General features: G+C 34.3%; 1 protein-coding gene across 1 annotated transcript in view; it reads right to left on the reverse strand.

The window, feature by feature from the left end:
- LOC106882474 (uncharacterized) overlaps positions 1–21,620 on the reverse strand; it is a 41,378-nt gene that overhangs the window by 1,391 nt on the left and 18,367 nt on the right. The window contains exons 12-16 of the mRNA XM_089354672.1: positions 21,456–21,560; positions 20,329–20,462; positions 2,650–3,052; positions 2,286–2,346; positions 841–1,577 (exon numbers count right to left, since the gene is read on the reverse strand). Coding sequence (XP_089210798.1) covers positions 841–1,577; positions 2,286–2,346; positions 2,650–3,052; positions 20,329–20,462; positions 21,456–21,560 — 1,440 coding nt within the window. The remainder of the gene's footprint in view (positions 1–840; positions 1,578–2,285; positions 2,347–2,649; positions 3,053–20,328; positions 20,463–21,455; positions 21,561–21,620) is intronic.

Here is a 21,620-nt window from a genome sequence, read left to right on the forward strand (position 1 = left end):
TAATGTGCTGCCAGGAATTGAACTCATGACCTTACAATCATGAGCAGATTACCTGAACCACTAACCCACACACCGTCATGTTGAGAGTGTTACTGATAATTAACGAACTGAGTATTAGTCAGGAATGCTAAGAAAAATACAATGTAAATACATTGCTGAAAAAGTGCTTTACAGTGGAATCCGGATGGATATAGAAAGAGGTAGGCCTAAGAACTCGTGGTGTAGATCAACACAAAAAGAACTAGAGAAAGGGGGACATTCATGGCAGAGTATAAGTACAGAAGAGAAAAATTATGCGACATGGAATTCAATTATAAGTGGCCTATACTCCGCGTTGGAGGGTTAAAAAGGCAAGAAGTATATATATATAAATACATTGCTGAAAAGCAAATTTACTGCAATGTTCGTTTGGAGATACCTCTTATGGACATGCTATGTTTAAAAATACTATATACACAAGCATGCAAATAAAAATCATCTCAGCAGTGACTAGTGAGAACACCAGATGCATTTCTGCCTCATTAGGTGTTGTCAATAGTGTGAACTCACAGCCAGGTACATGCTTAGACAAACAGATATTGAATTAAGTGAAATGGTTTAAACTAAAAATTTAATTAGTGTTGCTGCACCTCAATTACAAATAATTCATATTTCTAGTCCCTACCAAGAACGAGGAAAGTTTCAATGTTTGCAGGAAATAGGCTGTTGTAACATTCATAAACAGTACAAGTAAAATAACAAAAGTACAACGAAGAAACTAAAACTAAATTTGTGACTTTACAGAAATGTAAACTAACACTTGAATGCTATTTCTTAACAACAAAGTAAAAAATGGTTTACCTTATCTTTTTTGCGTTTTTTCTCTTTTGGCTGTGGTTTGACAGTGTCAACAGCATCATTTGTTTCGTGAGAAACGGGGCTGTTTGATGCATTGGCAGAGTCCACAGATGAGACTTTAGCTGAAGACTTTGACAAGGAAAAGCATTCCATTGAAGAATTTGCAGCAGGATTGGTTTTGCTAGAATAGACTGTAGAAGCATCAGAGTTTGACGTGGGAAGGGTCCCACCAACAGGGTCTGAGGGGACAGTTGGACGAGTCTTATATTGGGGGGGTTTCGATATTACAGCCGAGTTGTTTTCGCAATTTGCTGCATCCACAAGTGGGAAGAGGTGGTGTCCATTGCTGTTTGAGTTAGAAGAGAGGGCAGCACTTTTGTAGCTGCTGCTGCTGCTGCTGCTGTGCATTGGCAGAGGATGGACAGACGAAGGAAGATGTTCATCCGGATCGAGTTCCATGTCATCGTTGACGTCCAAAGTTGAAGTGCGCTCAGAAGACTCCAGACTTGCTAACTCGGATGATGCTGTGGAGCTCGCCAAAGATGTTCCTGTCGGAGCCAACACAGCAGCAAGTTTCATCACTTCTTCTAAGTCTTCTTCTCCAGATTTAGACAGTTTCACTTCCTCCAAATGCTGAAGAGAGTGTTGTTTGCTCACTTCAGTACCAGGAGGCGGTGGCTCTCCTGGGTAGACACACAATTCAGAATCAAAGTCTTTGGAACTGCTCAGGTGTAAATGTTCTAAAAGAAAAGAAAAAAAGAGAAAATTATATAATTATTAAGATATCTACATTTTTTCTTTGTTTTGAGCACTCGGACTCATAAAGATGGTCATCTGGGTTCCATGGCGAATAAGTGACAAAGATTACAACCCATTCCCGCTGAATGAGACACTGGCCCATTGCAGGGTTCGAGGCCAGTAGGAGACAAGTCAGTTACATCAACCTCAGTACCTGACTGGTATTTTATTGACCCCAAAGGGATTAACGGTAAAGTCATTTTGGTGGAATTTGAACTCAGAACATTGAAGAACTGGAAGAAATACTGCTAAGCAGTTTGTCTAACAATGCTAACCATTCTGCTAGTTTGCTGCCAAGACCTCTATGAGTGAATGGAGGAAATTAGGTGATGAGAAAAGGAGTAAAAATGACCACCACACTGAAGGAGTGACAACAAGAGACAGCCTATTATTATGACTTCTCTACTTCCCCGACATACAAGTCGACGTATGTAGTGTAAACATCCAAACATCATCATCACTATTGTTCCAAATTCTGCTGCATTTCACATGGAAATTTTGGTTCTCAAACATTGTCTTGATGTTCAAGTTACTTTTTGTGGATAAATTAACATTTCTATCCAATTAAAGAGTACATTTCAAACCAAGAACTGCAGAATTCCAATAATTGCAAAAATACCCAAAGTAGTGATTCTACGATTGTTACTTACCTAAGTGGGATTTGTCCAATGTGTTTCCAGTTTTGGAACTTTTTGAGGCAATTTTGTCCAACTGAAAAACAAAAAGATATTTGTATGACACGTGAATGTGTGTGTGTGTGTGTGTGTGTGTGTGCGTGCATGCACATGTGTATGTGTGCTGTCTCCTTGTTTTGGCATTGCATGAGAATTGTAAAAGAGTGTCTGTATCATTCATTTCCAGTATTCCAGGCAGTGACCTATATAATAACACACACACACACATGCATACTTATACACACTTGCACACACACACACACACACACACGCATATGCATGCATACTTATACACACACGCATATGTACACACACACACACACACGAAACACCAACTCACCTTTCGATTCTTCTTCTCCTTTTTGAAATTGTCAGAACATTTAGTCATTTCTCCAGATTCCTGGCCATAGTTTATTTTCTCTTCTGATGACGTTGACCTAACTGGAGAAGCTGTCTTGGTAGATTCATGTACAGGGGAGGTCACTGTTGTTGTCGTTGTTGCTGCTGCTGATGATGATGATGTTGATGATGACATGGACGACGATGATGATGACGGCACTGATGGTGATGGAGTTGGTGGTGGCGTTGGTGGAGGTGGTGGTGGTGTACTTGACAGGGCTAACGTCAACGACTGCTGCATGGATTCCGACATTCCGTTCAACTCTTCTTTGGTTGGCTGCTCCGGATAGTCCCATTGCGAATGGCCCGTGGTGTTGTTGCAATAGAAGTAGCGTTTGTATGTTCTGGATGCACAATGAAGGGCCCCCACAGCAAAACAGCAAATGCAAAAAGGAAAGAAAAAAAAAAAGAAACAGATGAATTTCAGCAGGTGATGGGCCGACCAAATATTTTAATCTAATGGAATAAATTACCCATTTTTTATTCCTCTTTTTATGACATATTTGTCAGTAAATGGATTTTTAAATTCATTCTTTTTGTTGGTGGTGATAAAAATACTTTGTGATTTTTTTTTTTTAAATAAATATTTTACACACACACACACACACACAGACAGACAGACATGTACACACACACCCACCATATAATTATTTGCACGTGTAATAAAAGAATGCAACTCTATAGTTTTATAAAGAAACTCTTCGTTCATATAACCCAATAACAGATAGCATTGTATGATCAGTGAATTTCGTTAAATACACCAACAAAGGAAAAAGTAGAACAAAAAAAAAAAAATCAAGGTCACTTACACAAACGCACACAATAATGTATGTACACACACACACACACATCTCATACAAACAATACATACTTATGGACTCACACTCGTAGAATATTGCAGTTTTTATAAAACAATTGTAACAGTTTCTTCTTTAACACAAAACAATATTCATAAAAGACTAAACTACAAAGTAAGCATGTAGCAACACAAGATTTCCTTTGAGTTCTTTTTTCTTCCTCTATATGATGTATTTAGGTTTGTGTGGGCATCTAATGTATCAATAACATTACATGGCAGTTTTATTAATTGAACTAATTAATCTTAAATGTTAACAATTTTCAAATATAACTCAACATTCTTCATTTCATTGTGACAACAGTTTAATGCAAACCCACAAACACCCCAGTGATAATTAGAAACATTCTCAAATTCATAAATACTGGAAGAAAAGAAAGCTAAATATTGGTATAGAATTTTTTCTTTGGTATTTATCTATAGTTTTTATACACCTTTGTGTTCATACATTTACTGAAGAACATTAATTTTTCCAGTTTGATCATGTAAAACAATTAGACAACTAAAATAATTAAAATTGACATTTTAGAGATCTGAATTCTATGTGGCTTCTTTTGATATCAACCCTATAAAAATAATATCTGGCAATTTCAAAATGTTATTTTAATTATAGGAAATAATCTAAGCCAATGGCAGTTTTTTTGACATTACCCTTAAAAACATATTCAACAATATTATTAATAAACCTCTGTACTGACACATATCTCTTAGATGTTGCCCACAGTATATAAGAAGAATAAAAATAATGGTAATAATAAACCTCTGTATTGATCCACATTCAAACTAAATTTATATGTTGTCTGCTATATTCAAAATGTAGACATTTTATAACATTACAAATTGCAAAATTATTTTTGTTACATTTTGTTTTTAAATTCCATATTTTCATTGAATTCTTTTAAACCATACCCCATATTTTTTTTTTTAAATCACAATTGAAATTATTGGTACTCATTATTTGAATAGGAATTGAATAAAATCGCAGTACTATTTCCAAAGAATAACTTTCGTTATGTTAACATCTGAAAGTAAATGACTATGAGGACGTTTTTTTTTTCTAAAAGTCAGATAATCTAAAGTTAACGTATCACATTCTACATCTTGCATCAAAAATGCTGTTGGATGCATCGATAGTAAATTTAAGTAGAACTCTAGAAGATGCTACTCAAAGATGCTGGTCACATTGATTGTCTCCAAAGCAAACTAATTCCTTAAAATAACACAGCACCAAATATTTAAACAGATATTCCCTATTCCAAGATGTACAAATGTCACTCAAAAGGAAGCAATTAGTGAAGGATTTAAAAATCAGAAAAATACACTTCTATCAAGAATTAAACCTTACTTATCTCTGGAAAATAAAGTCAAGGTTGTAAAAAAAAAACCAAACAACTTAATCTAAGAATGATTTAATTAAATAATGCAAAGAAAACCACCAAAATATACATTACTATGTGATAGGACATTCTCTACGACAGATTATTGGTAAATATCATATATCTGATTAAGCAATATTAAACCATGACTAGAAACTAGCTCAATTCATTCAATTCATCATCATTTAACGTCTGTTTTCCATGCTGGCATGGGTTGGACCACATATATATATATATATATATATATATATAGTAAAAAGTAAAACCACACACACACACACACACTAAAATATTTGAAACTCATAACTGACTTTCTAATACATGCAATTCTCAAACAACTGTCCTATTTGTAAAAATTCCAAGAGTATTAAATGATTGTTTGGTCATGTTGCTAAGGTTCACTATATTTGCCTTATATTGTCTGCTATATTTCTCAACTGGATAAAGATAGCTTGGTTCTATGCCTGCGTTCTAAGAATGTTGTTATTGATACTATTCTTTATCTTTAACCAAATATACTTAGATATAAAATGCTGCATTCTGAGACCTTCATGAAGAAAGAAGCTGGTATGTTGTGTATAGCGACATTTTATGACAGAAGCAAGCAAAATACACTATCATCATCATCATCATCATTTTTACATGTTTTCTATGTTGACATAGATTAAACAAATCTTAAGGCAAATTGTCAGTGGCTGGAAGCTCTTGCTGTTACCAACCTTCATCTGTTTCTCAAGTTAGGCATTTTCATCCCAACAACCCTCACACACTAAAACCAACAAAGTTGCTGAAACTATCGAACTTTTAGTGTACTAGAGGATGTCATCATTTTCACTGAAATTGATCTGATGAGGAGATGTGGAGACAAATGTTCACACAAGAAAATGTCAGTTTTTAGCTTCACAACAAACGGAGTCAGAAAAATAATAAAGCGGAAATTAACTGGAAACTAATATATAGTCTGGTTTTAGTGTCATGATGGAGTTCTCATGTAATACAGACCAATTTTAGCCATCGAAAGAAATGTTTAAATAGCCGAATGCACTGCATGTTATTCTCAAGCAAGACAACATATATCTCTGCCACCTGGGCTAAATCTAAGAGTCAACACTATATTTATGGCTGGCACTACCAATTTTAGCTTGTAGTAGCAAAAACATGTAAAGCAAATTGCCTCAAGAATTCATATACAGACTGCATCGTTTCTGAAACCATCCAACTGGCGGATCAAAGTACAAAAACAAATGAAAACTAATGAAATAATTACAAAGCAGCAAAAGCTATCAAAAGCTATACAGCAACCACAATTTCTTTAACTACAAAGATTTATAAGGGGGCTGAAACTGCAACCACCCATACGAATATCTTAGAAATGAACCTGACCTACAACTATTTAAAACAAGTAAAATTTTGCAGAAGGCAAAATTATTTCACGTTTTTTTTTTTTTCAACAGAAGGTTAACGAGAAAAAAAAATCACATACATTAATACCTTTAAAGAAATTAAGTTACAGTTTCTCTATTATCTTTTTTTTGTTTTTTTACAAAATTGCTACTTTATTTAATTTTTGAAATTGCATGGCTAATTGTTATTAAATAATGAGGTAGAATCATTGACTTAAGAAAATACGGAGTAAACAGGGTGAGGATGTTTCCTAAGATGCTTATAGCTATAAGAAAGAAAAATATGAACAGCCATCTTTGATATCTGCTCCAGATTCCCAAAGCTCAACTGAAAATAAGGGATTTGGTCATATACATATATATACATTGTATATACATACAAATGATTGAATGAGCGAGTATATATGTGTGTGTGTGTGTGTGTAATGATGTGAAAAAGAAACAACAAGAGAATTTGCTTTTTGTAGAGTGTGTGAGATGTATGTGTATATATATATATATATATATATATATATATGAATATATATGTGTGTGTATGTATACAGAGATAGAGGTAGAGAGAAAGAGTGTGTGAGTGTGTATATGTGAAGTTCATTAAGATATGATTCACCAAAGATGAAATATATAAAGGAAGGTGGGAAATGAACACAACAACAAAACAAGAGCAGTAGTAGCAGCAGTGATGGTGGTAGTAGTAGTAGTAGCAGTAGTAGTAGTAGCAACAAGATGGAGATGATGAAGAAGAAATTTCATATAAAATGGTCCTCATGAAAACCATGAGAAACATCTTCCAACAGCTCTGCGACTAAAGCACCAGCAAATTTCATCTTTTTAAAAAACTTTTTTTTTTTTTAAACTTTTTTTGTGACTTCTGAAACGAAAGAAAAAAAAGATACAAAAGTTATTTTACATTCTCATGAAGTGTCAAACGAAAACAAGAGATACAAAAGGCAAGTTGTCTGCTGTGTGTATGTATATATACATATATATACACATAAATACATATATACACACATATATAAATATATATATATATATATATATATATATATATATATATATATATATACATATATATATATACACATAAATATATATACACACATATATAAATATATATACACATATAAATATATATATACACACATATATAAATATATATATATACACACACACAAATATATACATACACACATATATAAATACATCTGGTCATACATATATATATATATATATATATATATATACACACACACACACACACACACACACGAAAATACACATATAGGGTGATTCAGAAGTCCCTTAAACATTTAAACGATATTTTTTTAAATCTGTTACAAATTTGTTTTATATAGTTTTTGCTGTTTTGTTCAGAATATTTTGTGGTCTTTTGTGTGTATGTATATATATATATATATATATATATATATATATATATATGTAAATCATTTAATAAGCACAGGATTTAAATGTAAACCACTCCAAGCTTTATGCTTGAATAATCCAGTAAAACTCCAGGCTCCTGAATGATTGCATATTACCAGCCTGCTATACAAGCTTGTCCTATTATTTTATTATTGAGCATGAATCTTATAATGGGTCAAGTATAAATCTTGTGTTTATTATGTATTTATCTCTCACTAGACAGAGTACTTTTTTGTTGATCCTACCAACAGTATAGTGCCGTGTGTGTGAGTATACACACACATACACAGAGGGTAATATCGAACAGTGAGAATGAGTGCTCAAAACCACCTTGGTGAATAAGAAGTTTTTACTTCTGGGTTAACAAGGCCACCATTGGTTTCATGCTGAGAATTCTCAGCAATTATCAAACCTGTCACATTAGGTCAGTGGAATTTGTTTCCGTTTTGGATGAGAATACCATCCAAGATGGAGATGAGTAACAACATTTCATGTGGCAGGCTTGATAATTGTTGAGATATTTCTCTCAGCATGAAACCAATGGTAACCTTGTTAACCCACAAATAAGTGTATGTATGTATGTATGTATATATACATGTATGTATGTATGTGTGTGTATATATATATATATATATATATATATATATATATATATATCTTTTAATTACATTTTTCTAAATATGTATTTTTGATAAGGTTCGTTTTTTCAAGAACCAAAACATGTTAAATATCTTTGACAAAATTATAAATTAAAATTCATTTTTTATATTTTGGCGTTTTCAAACCTGTTTTTTATATATATATATATATATATATATATATATGATGATGATGATGATATATATATATATATATTTGTTTATATATTTTAGAACAAAAATGTCTTTATCAAAAGGTCAGACAACATTTATTGTCCCACAAATCACATGCTATAACAGTCATCCTGTTCAACTGCCCAAGGATATCTAATTTAACTTATTGAGTGGTCTTGTGGTTGACAGTATGAGTGGCAGGGCAGTAGGAGACTAGCTTTCTGGAACCCCTGAGGCATGCAGAGAAGGGAAGTGTACAGATGGGAGAGTGATGGAGGGAAACACAAGATACACAACCAATTTCTGTTGTTAGCAAATTTACATTACTGCTAAACGGACTTTTGAATCACTCTATGTGTGTGTGTGTGTGTGTGTGTGTGTGCAAGCATAACCATATATGTGTGTGTGTGTGTGTGTGTGTGTGTGTGTGTGTGTATTTATATTTGTATGTGTGTGTATATATATCACAAACATACATACATATGTACATAAAATAAAAACCATCTGGTGTGGTGTAGCAACATGGCTTTTCATGTGAGTTTACAGTAGACTATAGAAAGAGAAAGGGGGAGAGGGTGAAAGAGATTATTCTGGGGGAGATTCTTGGGTGCACGGACCCTTTCAGGGCAGTGGCAGCTGGTGGGATAAAAGGGGGTGACATACCAAAAAAATGCTGATTCTATCATGAAAACAGGATTTTGAAATTGAATCCCTAAATTCAGTGATCAAATTCAAGGGTGTCAATCTGTATGAGTAAAATGGAGCACAACAGTGATATGAAAATGTAGAAAATGAAATACTCAAATACTAATGAAATCAATATATACACAATTTTAATTTTAAATATCATATAAAGGACCAAATGAACTCCAATAGTAAGTTATCTAAATGCAAATGTGAACTTACTTTAGCATCAAATTAAAACAAGTTATTTATTAGTCAACAAAAATAGAGGCTAACATGTAAAGTGGACCAGGTGTTGTGGTTGTGGTTGCTGTTGTTGTAAAAGTTTAATCTCAATTCAGCCCTTGCTCGGTCAGACATATGATCAAACACGTTCTAGCTGTGACCAACTCATTGTCAGACATTAGTTTGCCTCAGACTACTTCAGTATCCAATATGTCCTTCCTTCTCTTTTTTAAAGATGATTATCATTTCAGAGATTTGTCTGGTATTACTAGCAAGTTGAGCAGCCCTATAAAAGATCCCTTATTGGCTCATGGACCACATATATTAAAACTGAGGACAGAATAAACTTTTTGCTGATGAAATTGCTGGGTTTGCTGGAGTCGTAAATGAACAGATGTAAACTGCATTCATCATTAAAATTTTGAGACCACAATATATTTGACCCCTTTTGATACAGAGACTGCCCCAAGTTCTGTGATGTAAAACTTCCAGTTTAAAAACATTCATATTTAAATCAAAATCTTCCATCACAATTTTATGCAAGAACATTTAAAGTTATGCTTCAAATACCAACTTAAAAATAAACGTAGAAGTTAATCATTTTGCTAAATGCAATTTCTTGGTTGTTTTCAAAATTAATAGCAGCAGGAAAGCTGTAGGCAACAGCATGAGAAATACTATGAACGGATTAATGATATTGTAATGTGTTCGACAGTGAAGGCTGCTTGACAATATCCTTGGCAAACATCAGGAATTCAGATCTACGTCTGAGAAAAAGTGAATTTTGGGATAACTTCAATCAAGTGAAAGAATCTCTTTTTTGTTAAATTAAACATTATACTGAGTAAAATGAAAAGTTAATATTCTTTTCTTAATGTAATTATAACAAATGAAAATCATACCACAATACATTCCTATTATGTACCCAGGATAAGCTTCAAACATATTCAATGTAGTGGTAAAATGATTTTCTACTATAATTGTAATTTTAACGTTTCTTTCCCCCTTGTGTGTCAAGTTCAGCCCCACAGCATGACATCTCTTTACAGCTCTGGGCTGACCAAGGCCTTGGAAGTGAAGAAATAGAAATTACAACTTCACAATGCATACTCAACACTTTTCATCTACCAGCCACTCCTGCGCCTATTTTTGAATATTGAGCTTTATTTGATAACTAGTTGATCTAGTAAGCGGGGCTTCCTATCAGCGAGGGGGGTCAGTGCACAATGACGCCGTAGAAAGGTAGGCCCCAAAACGGTGTGCATTCTCTCCTGATGACCCCATACACTCACTGGCTTTTGGTATGTGGAGCTTTTAACTGGTAGCACTTGCATGTGCAAGTTGTTTGCAAAACATATATATATATAAATAAGTGAGCACTATTTTTTAATTACTCTATAATGTATAATTTAACAATTATGATATGATACTATCACTTTACCTTAAAGCTTTTAGTTCTGTGTTGTGTGTGTGTTTTACACCTTGAATTCTTGGTGTCTGTCACATCCTCAAATACTCACTGTTGTATATATATATATATATATATATATATATAATCCATCTTATATACATCATAAATATTTGGAATGAGGACAAGACAAATGTTAATGAGTAAGATGATCTCAACAGGATTTGAACTCTAAATTACTGAGTTATGATAGTGAACAACTGTGGGTACATATAAGCATTTCAATTCTACTTATTATTCATCTAAGCTAATATGATCACCAAACCTTAAGGAACCTGACAACAGGCTGACTGAAACTAAATTGTTTTCAATATAATATGGCTCTTCACATTTCATCTTCATAATCAAACGACCAAAGTGAAGCTCAATAGCAACTCTGCTGTTCTGGATTTGTAGCTTGTCTCTTGTTGGTAATGCAGACACTTTTATAGATCAACTTATACAACAATACTGATTGTAAGGTCCCGAGAGACCGGTTTGAGAGAAGGAATTTTAACTCTGGTTTCATGGGATGAAGTAAATCTAAATCTTTCATGAGATAGGATGGTTATCTGTTGCAGGTGACATTCGCAGATGATCTGTCACCCAAATCTGACATTGGAACGAGACAATTTGGTGCAGCTGCATGGATGCTGACGATCCGACACAGCTGACTGGACATTTTTGGCAACAGCATCTTTTGGTGCTGGAGGAACAGAGGTACACATGCTCAAATATATATATATATAGAGAGAGAGAGAGAGAGAAAGCGAGTGAGAGAGATTACAATTTATATAAATTGAAGATGACTAACAAAGACTTTCTCTTTCCTCAGACGTGTATAAAGAAATATCCTTTCTGTTACAGACACAAGACTTGAAATTTTGGCAGGAGGAAGCTAGTTGATTAATTACATTGACCCCTGTACATGGCTGGTACTTGTTTCATCAACCCTGAAAGGATGAAAGGCTAAGTCGACCTTGGTGGAATCTGAACTCAGAACACAGAGGTAGACAAAATGCCACTAAGCATTTTGCCTGGCATGGTAATGCTTCTGCTACCTCACTGTTTATAAGTATAGAGAAACATATAAAGAGAGAGAGAAGGAGTGGAGGAAGAAAAGGAGGGGGGAGGGAAGAACTAGAGAAACACAAAAACATCGAATAAGTCAGCACTGAGTCAGTGGTGCCAAAACAGCTGTGCCGAAATGTCTCATACCCCTCTGACAGCTAGATAGACTAAAACAATGCAGAATGAAGTGTTCTGCTCAGGAACACAAATGTCAACAACAGATTTGAAATCATCTCCCATCAAATAATATTTCTACCTACACAACTAATTGTACAGGAACGATCTGGCATAAGTTCCTACTTCTCTTTTGATGAATTTACTTTTATGAAAGACATAAGTCAAGAACCCAACTCAGTGATATGGAAGTACTAAAGCACTGCAATGTTGCCTGGGAATTTTGGATCTTCATGAGAGGCCCACAGTGAATGACACACATGCAGTGCCATAAGGACTGTTGCAGCTCTCTATCAAATAGGAATTCACTGCAAGAGGACAAAAGTATCCAGCCTGCATAATAAATTATTCAAATACATATAAAAACAAGATATGTCCATCTGTCCTGAATAGATTAAAAGTGGCAGAGGAGAGATTAAGGTAGCGTGGAATCATACAAGCTCCCATATTTTCTTTACATATTCATTAAGTTTTTATATCAGTGTTTAGAGCAGTGGTTCTCAACCATTTTTTCCCCCCATGGACCTCTTTGTTTCCTATTTTATTTGGGTGAACCTTCATAGCTATTTGATGTTTAAAAAATCCTATCATATTTTTAGAATTATATATTAAGAATTGTATAAAAAAAAAATTGTTAAAATAGTTTGTGTATTGTAGAAGCATAACCAATTTATTGCAGATAAATTTTAACAATTAAATCTTATACGGACCCCAAGGGTCAAGTGGACCCTAGTTGAGAACAAGGCTGTGGAGTCGGAGTCGTGGAGTTGGAAACAATTAAGGGGTAGCTGGAGTCAGAGTTGGTAAAACTATACCAACTTTGACTCGCAATATCTTTCTTCTTTAATATAAACCAGTTATAACATATAGGCCTACTCAAAGTACAAGCTTATGCCTATTCTTTATGAGATACGTAAACCACAGTCAATTACATAAAAAGGAGTTGGAGGTGGCAATAGTGGAGGAGGAGGAGGAGTCGAAGTTTTTTGTTTCAACTCCACAGCCCTGGTTGAGAACAACTGGTTTCAAGAGAAACAGATAGAAAGAGATGAGGTATTTGTGGAAAAAATCAAATAGAGGAGGAGAAGATGAAAACAGTTTGATGTTGCAAAACAGAGAGAGAGAAAGAGAGACAGAAAGGCATTGATATGTTTAGGACAAAGAGGTAAGAAAAATCTAAACTCACCTTTCAGAAAAACAATACGGCCTCCATTTGATGAGTAAGTCAACGGCACAGAACAACTGATCCAGCTCTCGTATTAAAAGCGGAGGAGGTCAAACAGACATTCTCCTTATAAACTTCACCCCACAATCACCCGCTATTGGGGATGGGGGGAAAAGTATTTAAATACCATGAGGAAGTGTGTGTGTGTGTGTGTATAATTATAGGTAGGTGTGTGTGTGTGTGTGTGTGTGTGTGTGTGCATGTAGCAGTCCCAATGAGAAAGAGGAAGGGGAAAGAATAAACAGAAAGTGGTTTGAGGATCCAATATTCCAATTAATTATTCTGGTTAATGAATTGTTCGATTGGTATGTTATGAAGACAAAAAATAAAAAGACATAGGGGGCAGGGATAAATTGTATTGACCTCAAGAAAAGTCAAAATGTGGAAGGGATTGATCATGTTCCGGTCAATCTAGAATGCAAGGCAAAACAACAAAGTTTCAATACAGAACTCCACTTCCACTGTTGGTTCAAGATTGTTGCCAAATATTTATTACATATATTTGGAGAGAGATTAGTTACAAGATTCACTAGAATCTAGGTATATCCACAAGTAGGATGCTAGGCTTGGCTAGATACCATAACATTAGGGTAAAACGAGCATGAGGTATCGTGTATGTGTGTGTGTGTATATATATATATATATATATATATATATATATATATATATATATATATATAGGTACCAAATCCAATATAAACCGTGTATCCGACTCAGGGTCAGTTCCTGGTGTGGTGCAGGTATAAAAAGAACACTAATGGAATTTAAAATTTACATCTGTTTCAGTTGAATTTTATTGATGCGTTCATAGACTACATCAATTCTGAAACAACTGTAGTAAATTTAAAACCTATTGAAAGCAAGCAAGTAAAAATTTGGGGGAATAACTCCTGCAGAAAGGTTTTGTGCTTAAACCTTTTTCTACTGCACTTTATGTGACCCTTTAGTAATTAGTATATATTATATTACAATTATGTCGTAAATATTATGCAGTTTTTAGTGTGCTTATCTTAGTGTGGAAGAAAAAATAGTACTGTGAAGTGTGGTGAGGTGAGAGTTACAGACCCATCCAACCTAAGTGGGCAAACACAATTAAACCAAATTAAGCACTAAGAAACTGAAACGTATATCCAACTGGTTCCATGTACAACTTTGGTATATTTCTTTATAGCAGACACTATAGCCTGAGAACCAAAGCCAGTTGAAACTTATCTGAGGTTATATTTTGAGATATCTCAGTAATAATAATATGTACATATTTTTTAATGCTATCTCTGCATATTTACTTCATGCATTACCTTTCACATAGTCACAATGTTCAAAATTAATTACGCGATTTTTTTTCCCACAATACATTATGTATTTATTGTATATTGTCATGCTTTCTCTCTACCTACATATGACAATATTTAAAGACAAAATATACTTTGGCTCACAGACTAACTACATCTATGCTTTTGAAGTCCTATTGATAATGATCAAGAGAGATGTATCTAAATTCATGATAATGTTTTAGTTTCCCAAGGAAAAAGTACAGAGATAACTGCTGACTTTGGTGCGCAAAAGAAATATAGACACATAAAATAAAGAGAAACACAGCTGGAGCTGCTGTTTTCTATACAATATAAAAGATAGAGAAAGAAATACAGCTAGATTTGCTGTTTTCTGTACAATATAAAAGATACAGAAATACAACAATAACATGGTAGTAATATTTGAGTATGATAATTACACAGAAATAAAATATGTGACTGAAAATATACACAGAGAGAGAGCTGTAAAGGAAAATTAATAATGTGGAAAAAAAAAAAAAAATCTTGCTTGAATAAATTTGATAGAATCTGCCTCCAATATTATTTCAGCAGAAACCAACTGGAGAAATAAATATTTTGAATAAGATCTCACTGAAAATTAATATAGATTTCATCTTAATAATTTATGTTACTTCATTGCTAGAAGTTAAGGTCAGAATGTGAAAGATTAATTTTGCTTTTTAGAATTGGCTAGTTTCAAAATACAATTTTAGTTTCTGATTTCTTGGACAACTAGAAGGTAGTCATAAGAGCCATTATGTTCAGAGAATGAGTGTGGAGGGAATCAAACACTTTGATATAAAGCATATGAACGAACAGAATTAGGTGGCAGAGAATAAATTACACTTTAACCTTCATGGAATCAACTTGTTTTGCTGTTCAACAGAGAATGCAGGACTAATTTATAGACAGCCTGTCCTGAAGTTTGTGGCTAGTAACATCAGAGTAAGAGTCAGACAGACCCAGAAACAAGATAATTTGGAGAAGGATGGCATGGAAGCTAAAAGATGCCTCAACAGAAACCTATTATGTAAAAGCCAAATGGGAACAGACCAGATCTGTGATTGGTGCAAGAATCCAACCACACAGGTGACATGGTTTATAAAAGGATACAAAAAATAAAAGCCATAAAAATCTAAGAGACTCACCTAGGTAAAAATGGAAGAGAGTGCGGAGAACCTAAGCCTAATAGCTGATTCTGTTGAAGAATTAAGAAATTCTAAATGTAGAAGAAAGGTATAGAATCAACAAGATTTAATTCAGCTATATTCTGCCCAAATGTTCTGTTTTGTGTTGAAACAAACCAGATCCAGTCTCTCACAAACTCTACACTGTCAGTCTAAAAATAAGCAACCACATCGTCAAAATCTCAATTAATTAACTCATCTACAAAACAGAAGTTATCAACCACTTACAGAGTAATGTATGAATGGTAAAGCAGGGGCAGAGAGTTGAACAAATATAAGGCATGCTATCCCATGCTCTAACAACTACAATTTCCTCCATCACAGTCATCTTATTTACCTGACACAAACAGTCTTTTAATTAGTAAAAAGTATTATATAAAAATGCTTTATTCAGCAAAAACTACATCTCTTATCTATTTTTTCATTTTTTCAAACATTATTTTACTTTAAAAAAAAAAAAAAAAAAAAGTACTAGAGTTGTTTTGTTATTTGGTCCAAGACTAGGGCAACACACGTACATTATACAAAGGTAAAAATATAATATAAAAGCTAAGTAGATTAGAAAAGTACAACCCAGTGTCAATCTTTCATAATTACAGAATCCGTAACAGAAAACAAGCTATGACCCATTTGGCTGGCAAATTGTCAACTATTCAAATATAGGCATAGCTCTTATTTTAATTAAGATTGATAACTATGAAAATTTTTAAAAAAGCATAAAAAGTACTTGATCAAAAGAGCTATGGGTTTACACTTTTTTTTTAAACCTTCGTACATTGGGCCTCACCGAGGCGATGACTACGGACCGAGACCTTTGGAAATGGGCTGTGCGTGAGAAGACCCGGCAAGCCAAGTAAGATCGTTGCCAGTGCCCCTGGACTGGTTCTTGTGCGGGTGGCACATGAGATGCACCATTTTGAGCGTGGCCGTTGCCAGTACCGCCTGACTGGCTCCTGTAGGATTTTCGAGCGAGATCGTTGCCAGTGCCCCTGGACTGGCTTGTGCGGGTGGCACATAAAAGACACCATTTCGAGCGTGGCCGTTTTCGTGCGGGTGACACGTAAAAGCACCCACTACACTCTCTGAGTGGTTGGCGTTAGGAAGGGCATCCAGCTGTAGAAACTCTGCCAAATCAGACTGGAGCCTGGTGTTGCCATCCGGTTTCACCAGTCCTCAGTCAAATCGTCCAACCCATGCTAGCATGGAAAGCGGACGTTAAACGATGATGATGATGATGATGATGACAATTATCAAAAGTAAATGAAGAGAAAATCACTAAAAGATATCTGAAACAAACATCCCTATTTTAACAACTATCCATGCTATATTAACATAAAACAAATAAATAAAAAGCCCTGTGTGAAACTATTCAAATTATAAATTGATAAATTTAATAATTTTCAAATCATTATAAAAAAACACATGTATGTCTCAATCGGTGTTTAGCGTTAATTTATGAGATTATCAAAAAAAAAAACTTCCTGTAATTAAAAACAAACTCTTTTAATTAGCTTTCCTACAAAGAAAATGTATTCGTTTTAAATTAGAAATCTTGTTCAAAAAGAAGAGGAGGCAGATTCTAATAAATTTAGTGATTTACTTCACAGAACAAGCGTAGATGTATTTTGGAAGAAGAAAAAAAAATACATAATTAAAATGGAGACTGTCAGTGGAAATTCAATGGAACTCCTGATTAAAATCAAACAGAGGATAATATAGAATAGAAATGTGGGAATAATAGATAATTATTTCTTACAGAGAGACAATAACCACTATTCAGTATATATGTGTGTGTGTGTGTGTGTGTGTGTGTGTATGTTGTATTATCTGAGAAAAATCTAGCACAGAAAATGGACAGAGACGGACTCGCTAACAAGGATATCAGATATGTGAAGGGAAAATAATCCTACCTGGGTTATAATTAAAGAACCTTTGATAATCACAAGCTATTGTGGAATTTGAACTCAGAATGTAAAGACAGACAAATGCCACTAAACATTTTGCTTGGCATGGTAATGATTATGCCAGCTTGCAGAATCGTTACCGATAATAATGATAATGGTTTCTTTCTTATGTTAGCAGAAGACTAAAATTTATAAGACAACAGTATCACTAATGTGAATCAATTTCAAAATATAAGGAGGAAAAGAAGCACTGAAACTGAGATCAAAGACCATCCAAAAAGGACCACCTACTGTCAGTGACACATTTAAATATGCAGGGGAGGGGAGGGAGGAGAGAGATACAGTTTATTGATTCAATCCTTGTATATATTAATATTGGTTTTAATATTGACCACTGATAGATGAAAGGCAAAGTCCAGTCTCAGCTTGAATTGAAGCTGAAATATACAATTTTCGAATGGTGGAATAAATCTGTTTGGCAATTTGTGTTGTTGAGACGGTATAAAGCTTCAGGGATGAGAAGCAATGCTGGACCTGGTGTTAATTTAATTCTGAACTGGGTAGCATAAAGCAAACCACTGTGTCTCTCAACTGTGTGTAATCATTGTAAGAAAAAAATATAAGCATTTGTTGCTGATGTCATAAGAACTGTAAAAACTCTGAGAGAACATGAAATAATTCTACTTTGGAACAGCGAAGCTCGAAGTAGATAAAGCTATAAATAATAGCCTGTAAATATTGAGTTAATAAATCCTTTGGATAGAAAAAAAAAATTGGCCAGCCTTTGACTTTTTTTTTATCCAAAAAGGCTTTTTAATCAAATATTTACAGCTTTATCTACTTCAAGCTTCACTGTTCCAAATAAGCCTTTGTATCAAGATGAAGTTATTGACATGAAGAAGTAATTATGCAATAAACATTTGATTATAATAATCAGATGGAGAACTAGAAACAATAAATTATGTTAATATTAAGCAGTTAAAATACGGTCAGAGTTTTTGTCTTTCGTTGAATTCTGCAAAATTGTGGGTGGATATAGAGAACTTGTCCATCAACCAAATAAGTGACTGGTATCTAACTGTAAAATTATAAAAACTGAAGGACTTGCATGAAGAAAGAGAAGTATAATGGGGAGGTAACGGAAACATTTATCATTTAAAATATTTTGGTAGGTTTTTAAGGCTCTATTAATGGTTAAACATATCTTGAGTCGGATTGTAATAAGGAGAACATAGTGAGAAAGAGAGAGAGGGAAAAAAGGGGTTAGAGTGAAAACAGGTTTGTACATCCAAAGCAACCATTTATATACACATTCACCTCACACAGACATCACTTTTGTGTGCACAATACATGTGTGTTGTTTCTTGGAAACATTGCTGACATCAGACTGCAAAAATAGAACTAATAATCAGTGATGTAAGAACAACATTATAATAATAATAATAATAATAATAATAATAATAATAATAATAATAATAATAAAGGGAATAATACAAAAGTTATTATCAGAGCTGTAAACAGAAGAGAAATACAGTTTCGATTAATAGCAGGAAGCAAAGGTAAGAAAAGTTAAACTCACCAGTAAAACCAGCATCAACATCACCTGGTCTGCAGTGAATGCCGCTACTTCAACATCATTTGCCATCAATAGCCAGCTTGCTTGCTTGGTAAATGCTGTTTTCCTCCCAATTTTTGCATATGTATATACATATATATATATATCTATATATACATATGTATATATTCGGGGAGTTTTTTTTCTCTCTCTCTCTCTCTCTCTCTCTTCTTCCCCTTTGTTCTTCTTCACTCTCATTCCTTATTTGTCTCTTTACCATGCTCGCTGGTTGCTTTCTTTCAAAACATCCACAGAGAGATAAGGAGACAAAAACAACCCCAAAACCCCAAACCCAAGCTGAAACCAGTCAGACACAAATCTTCATTTCAGCAGCTGCACAAGATAAGCTCAGCCCAGGTTTGAAATCATGTCGAATTAAGTCATTTAATGGTCTTGTCTTATCTGAGGGAAGGTCACAATTTCTAAAGTTCCAGTTCTTTGGTTTCCAAAAGATTTTCGTCATTAAACTCCTTTCTTCTACCGAAATCCAATGGAGGCTTTTATTTCCACAATTTCTTTCCGTTAGCTCTAATCCGTCTCTCTCTTTCGCTCATCTTATTTTAGCTTATAAGATTGTTCTCTTCTTTGCTCTCCTTCATTAAACGTTCACATCAGCCCAGACAAGCAGAGAATTGGGCCATTCAAGTCCAATAGATTCTGAGTGTTAATGTCAACATCAGTCGTCAGCAATGGAGTTGACAAGAGAACCAGAGAGCATCGATGAGAACTGGCGGTTGCCACCGTTGTCAAAAGCAGGCAGTTGCTATCGTTCTCAGCAGTCAAATCTGTCACCTGTCTACAGAGTCACAGTCATATGGGTTCAGGCAGCTCAATGTGCAACATACTTGCAAACTACCACAGGTTATATCCAAGAAGAACAAGAAGAAGAGATGGACGTACCTGTCCCAACAGACGGACCAACCAGTTGGTGCTCCACTTTTCTCAAATTGGATAATTTGTTGATTAGCTTCCTGCAATCTTTCAAAGAAATAGCTGGTTGACAGACCACCAGCTTGCCAGTCTGATGAACGAGTCTGCAAACAAGTTGTGAAAAAGCAATGGAATTCTTAAAGTGGCTTGAATAGTCATTTTGTTATTTTAGGAGATTATAATAGGATATATGTCACGAGTGAGCTTAGTACTAATGTTACAGGATAAGGTGAAAATTATTTATAGCATTGGGATACTATAATAAACTAAAATAAATTGACCCTTACACACCTGGGCCCCTGTGTCTAACTTTACCCTCCACCTGCACTCCCAAGCAAAGAAAAAAAAAATAGTTGCATCTACAGCTCAAGATTAAAGATTGCAGGCAAATCAAAGGACGGAATCGGCTGCATCTTCTTTTTCTGTATTGTGTTGTTCATTACCAGGGGAGAATCCAGCCATGATAACTTTTAACCTATTCCAACTGAAGTAGGAACATGACATGACGACAGGGCTGATTGTTGTGAAATACATTACGTAGGGGTATCTAAAGATGCCTGCAGATCTACAGCAGGATCCATCAAGCAATGACAAAGCCACTAAAATCAAACTACCTGGAATTGAGATCATTAACCCATTTAGTTCCAGAGTTCTTAAATTTCTGAATATTACTTTAAAATTTTTACAGATGATTGAAAATAGGTTAAAATGGAAAAAAAAAATGATTATCAAAACTCCTTTACTTCAAGTAGAAATGGAAATACTCGGTGTCCTATAAATAGGACATTGAGACAATGTGATATAGCTTATTTAATGTTCTCATTTAGTGTCCTATTTATAGGACAGTGGAACTTAATGGGTTAAGAGAAATGGTATTTAAAGTTATTTTGTGTTAAAAGAGGATCTCTGAAAATCCATCCACACACACAGAGTGTACTTTGGTATACAAGAAGTAAGAAGTATTCTAGGAATGCATACAAAACAATTTTTTGGGGATACATAAGTGATGGCTTTCAAATACATAATACTGCCTAAGATGGATGAAGGAAAAGGGTTGTAAAAAAAAGTGTTCTTGAAATCTTTGAGTGGGTACTTACCTTTAGCTGGACGAGCAACACTTGAAGTTTGGATGGTTTGTTGATATCAATCTCTAAAAAGTCCATTTTGTCCATAACTAATTGATTTAGATCCATCACAGTTTCCTAGGAAAACAAAAACAAAAAAATGCATATTCCAAAAATGAGGACAAATTCATCATCGTC

This window comes from Octopus bimaculoides, chromosome 7 (genome assembly GCF_046866305.1).
Source record: "Octopus bimaculoides isolate indiv1 chromosome 7, ASM4686630v1, whole genome shotgun sequence".
Taxonomy (NCBI): domain Eukaryota; kingdom Metazoa; phylum Mollusca; class Cephalopoda; order Octopoda; family Octopodidae; genus Octopus; species Octopus bimaculoides.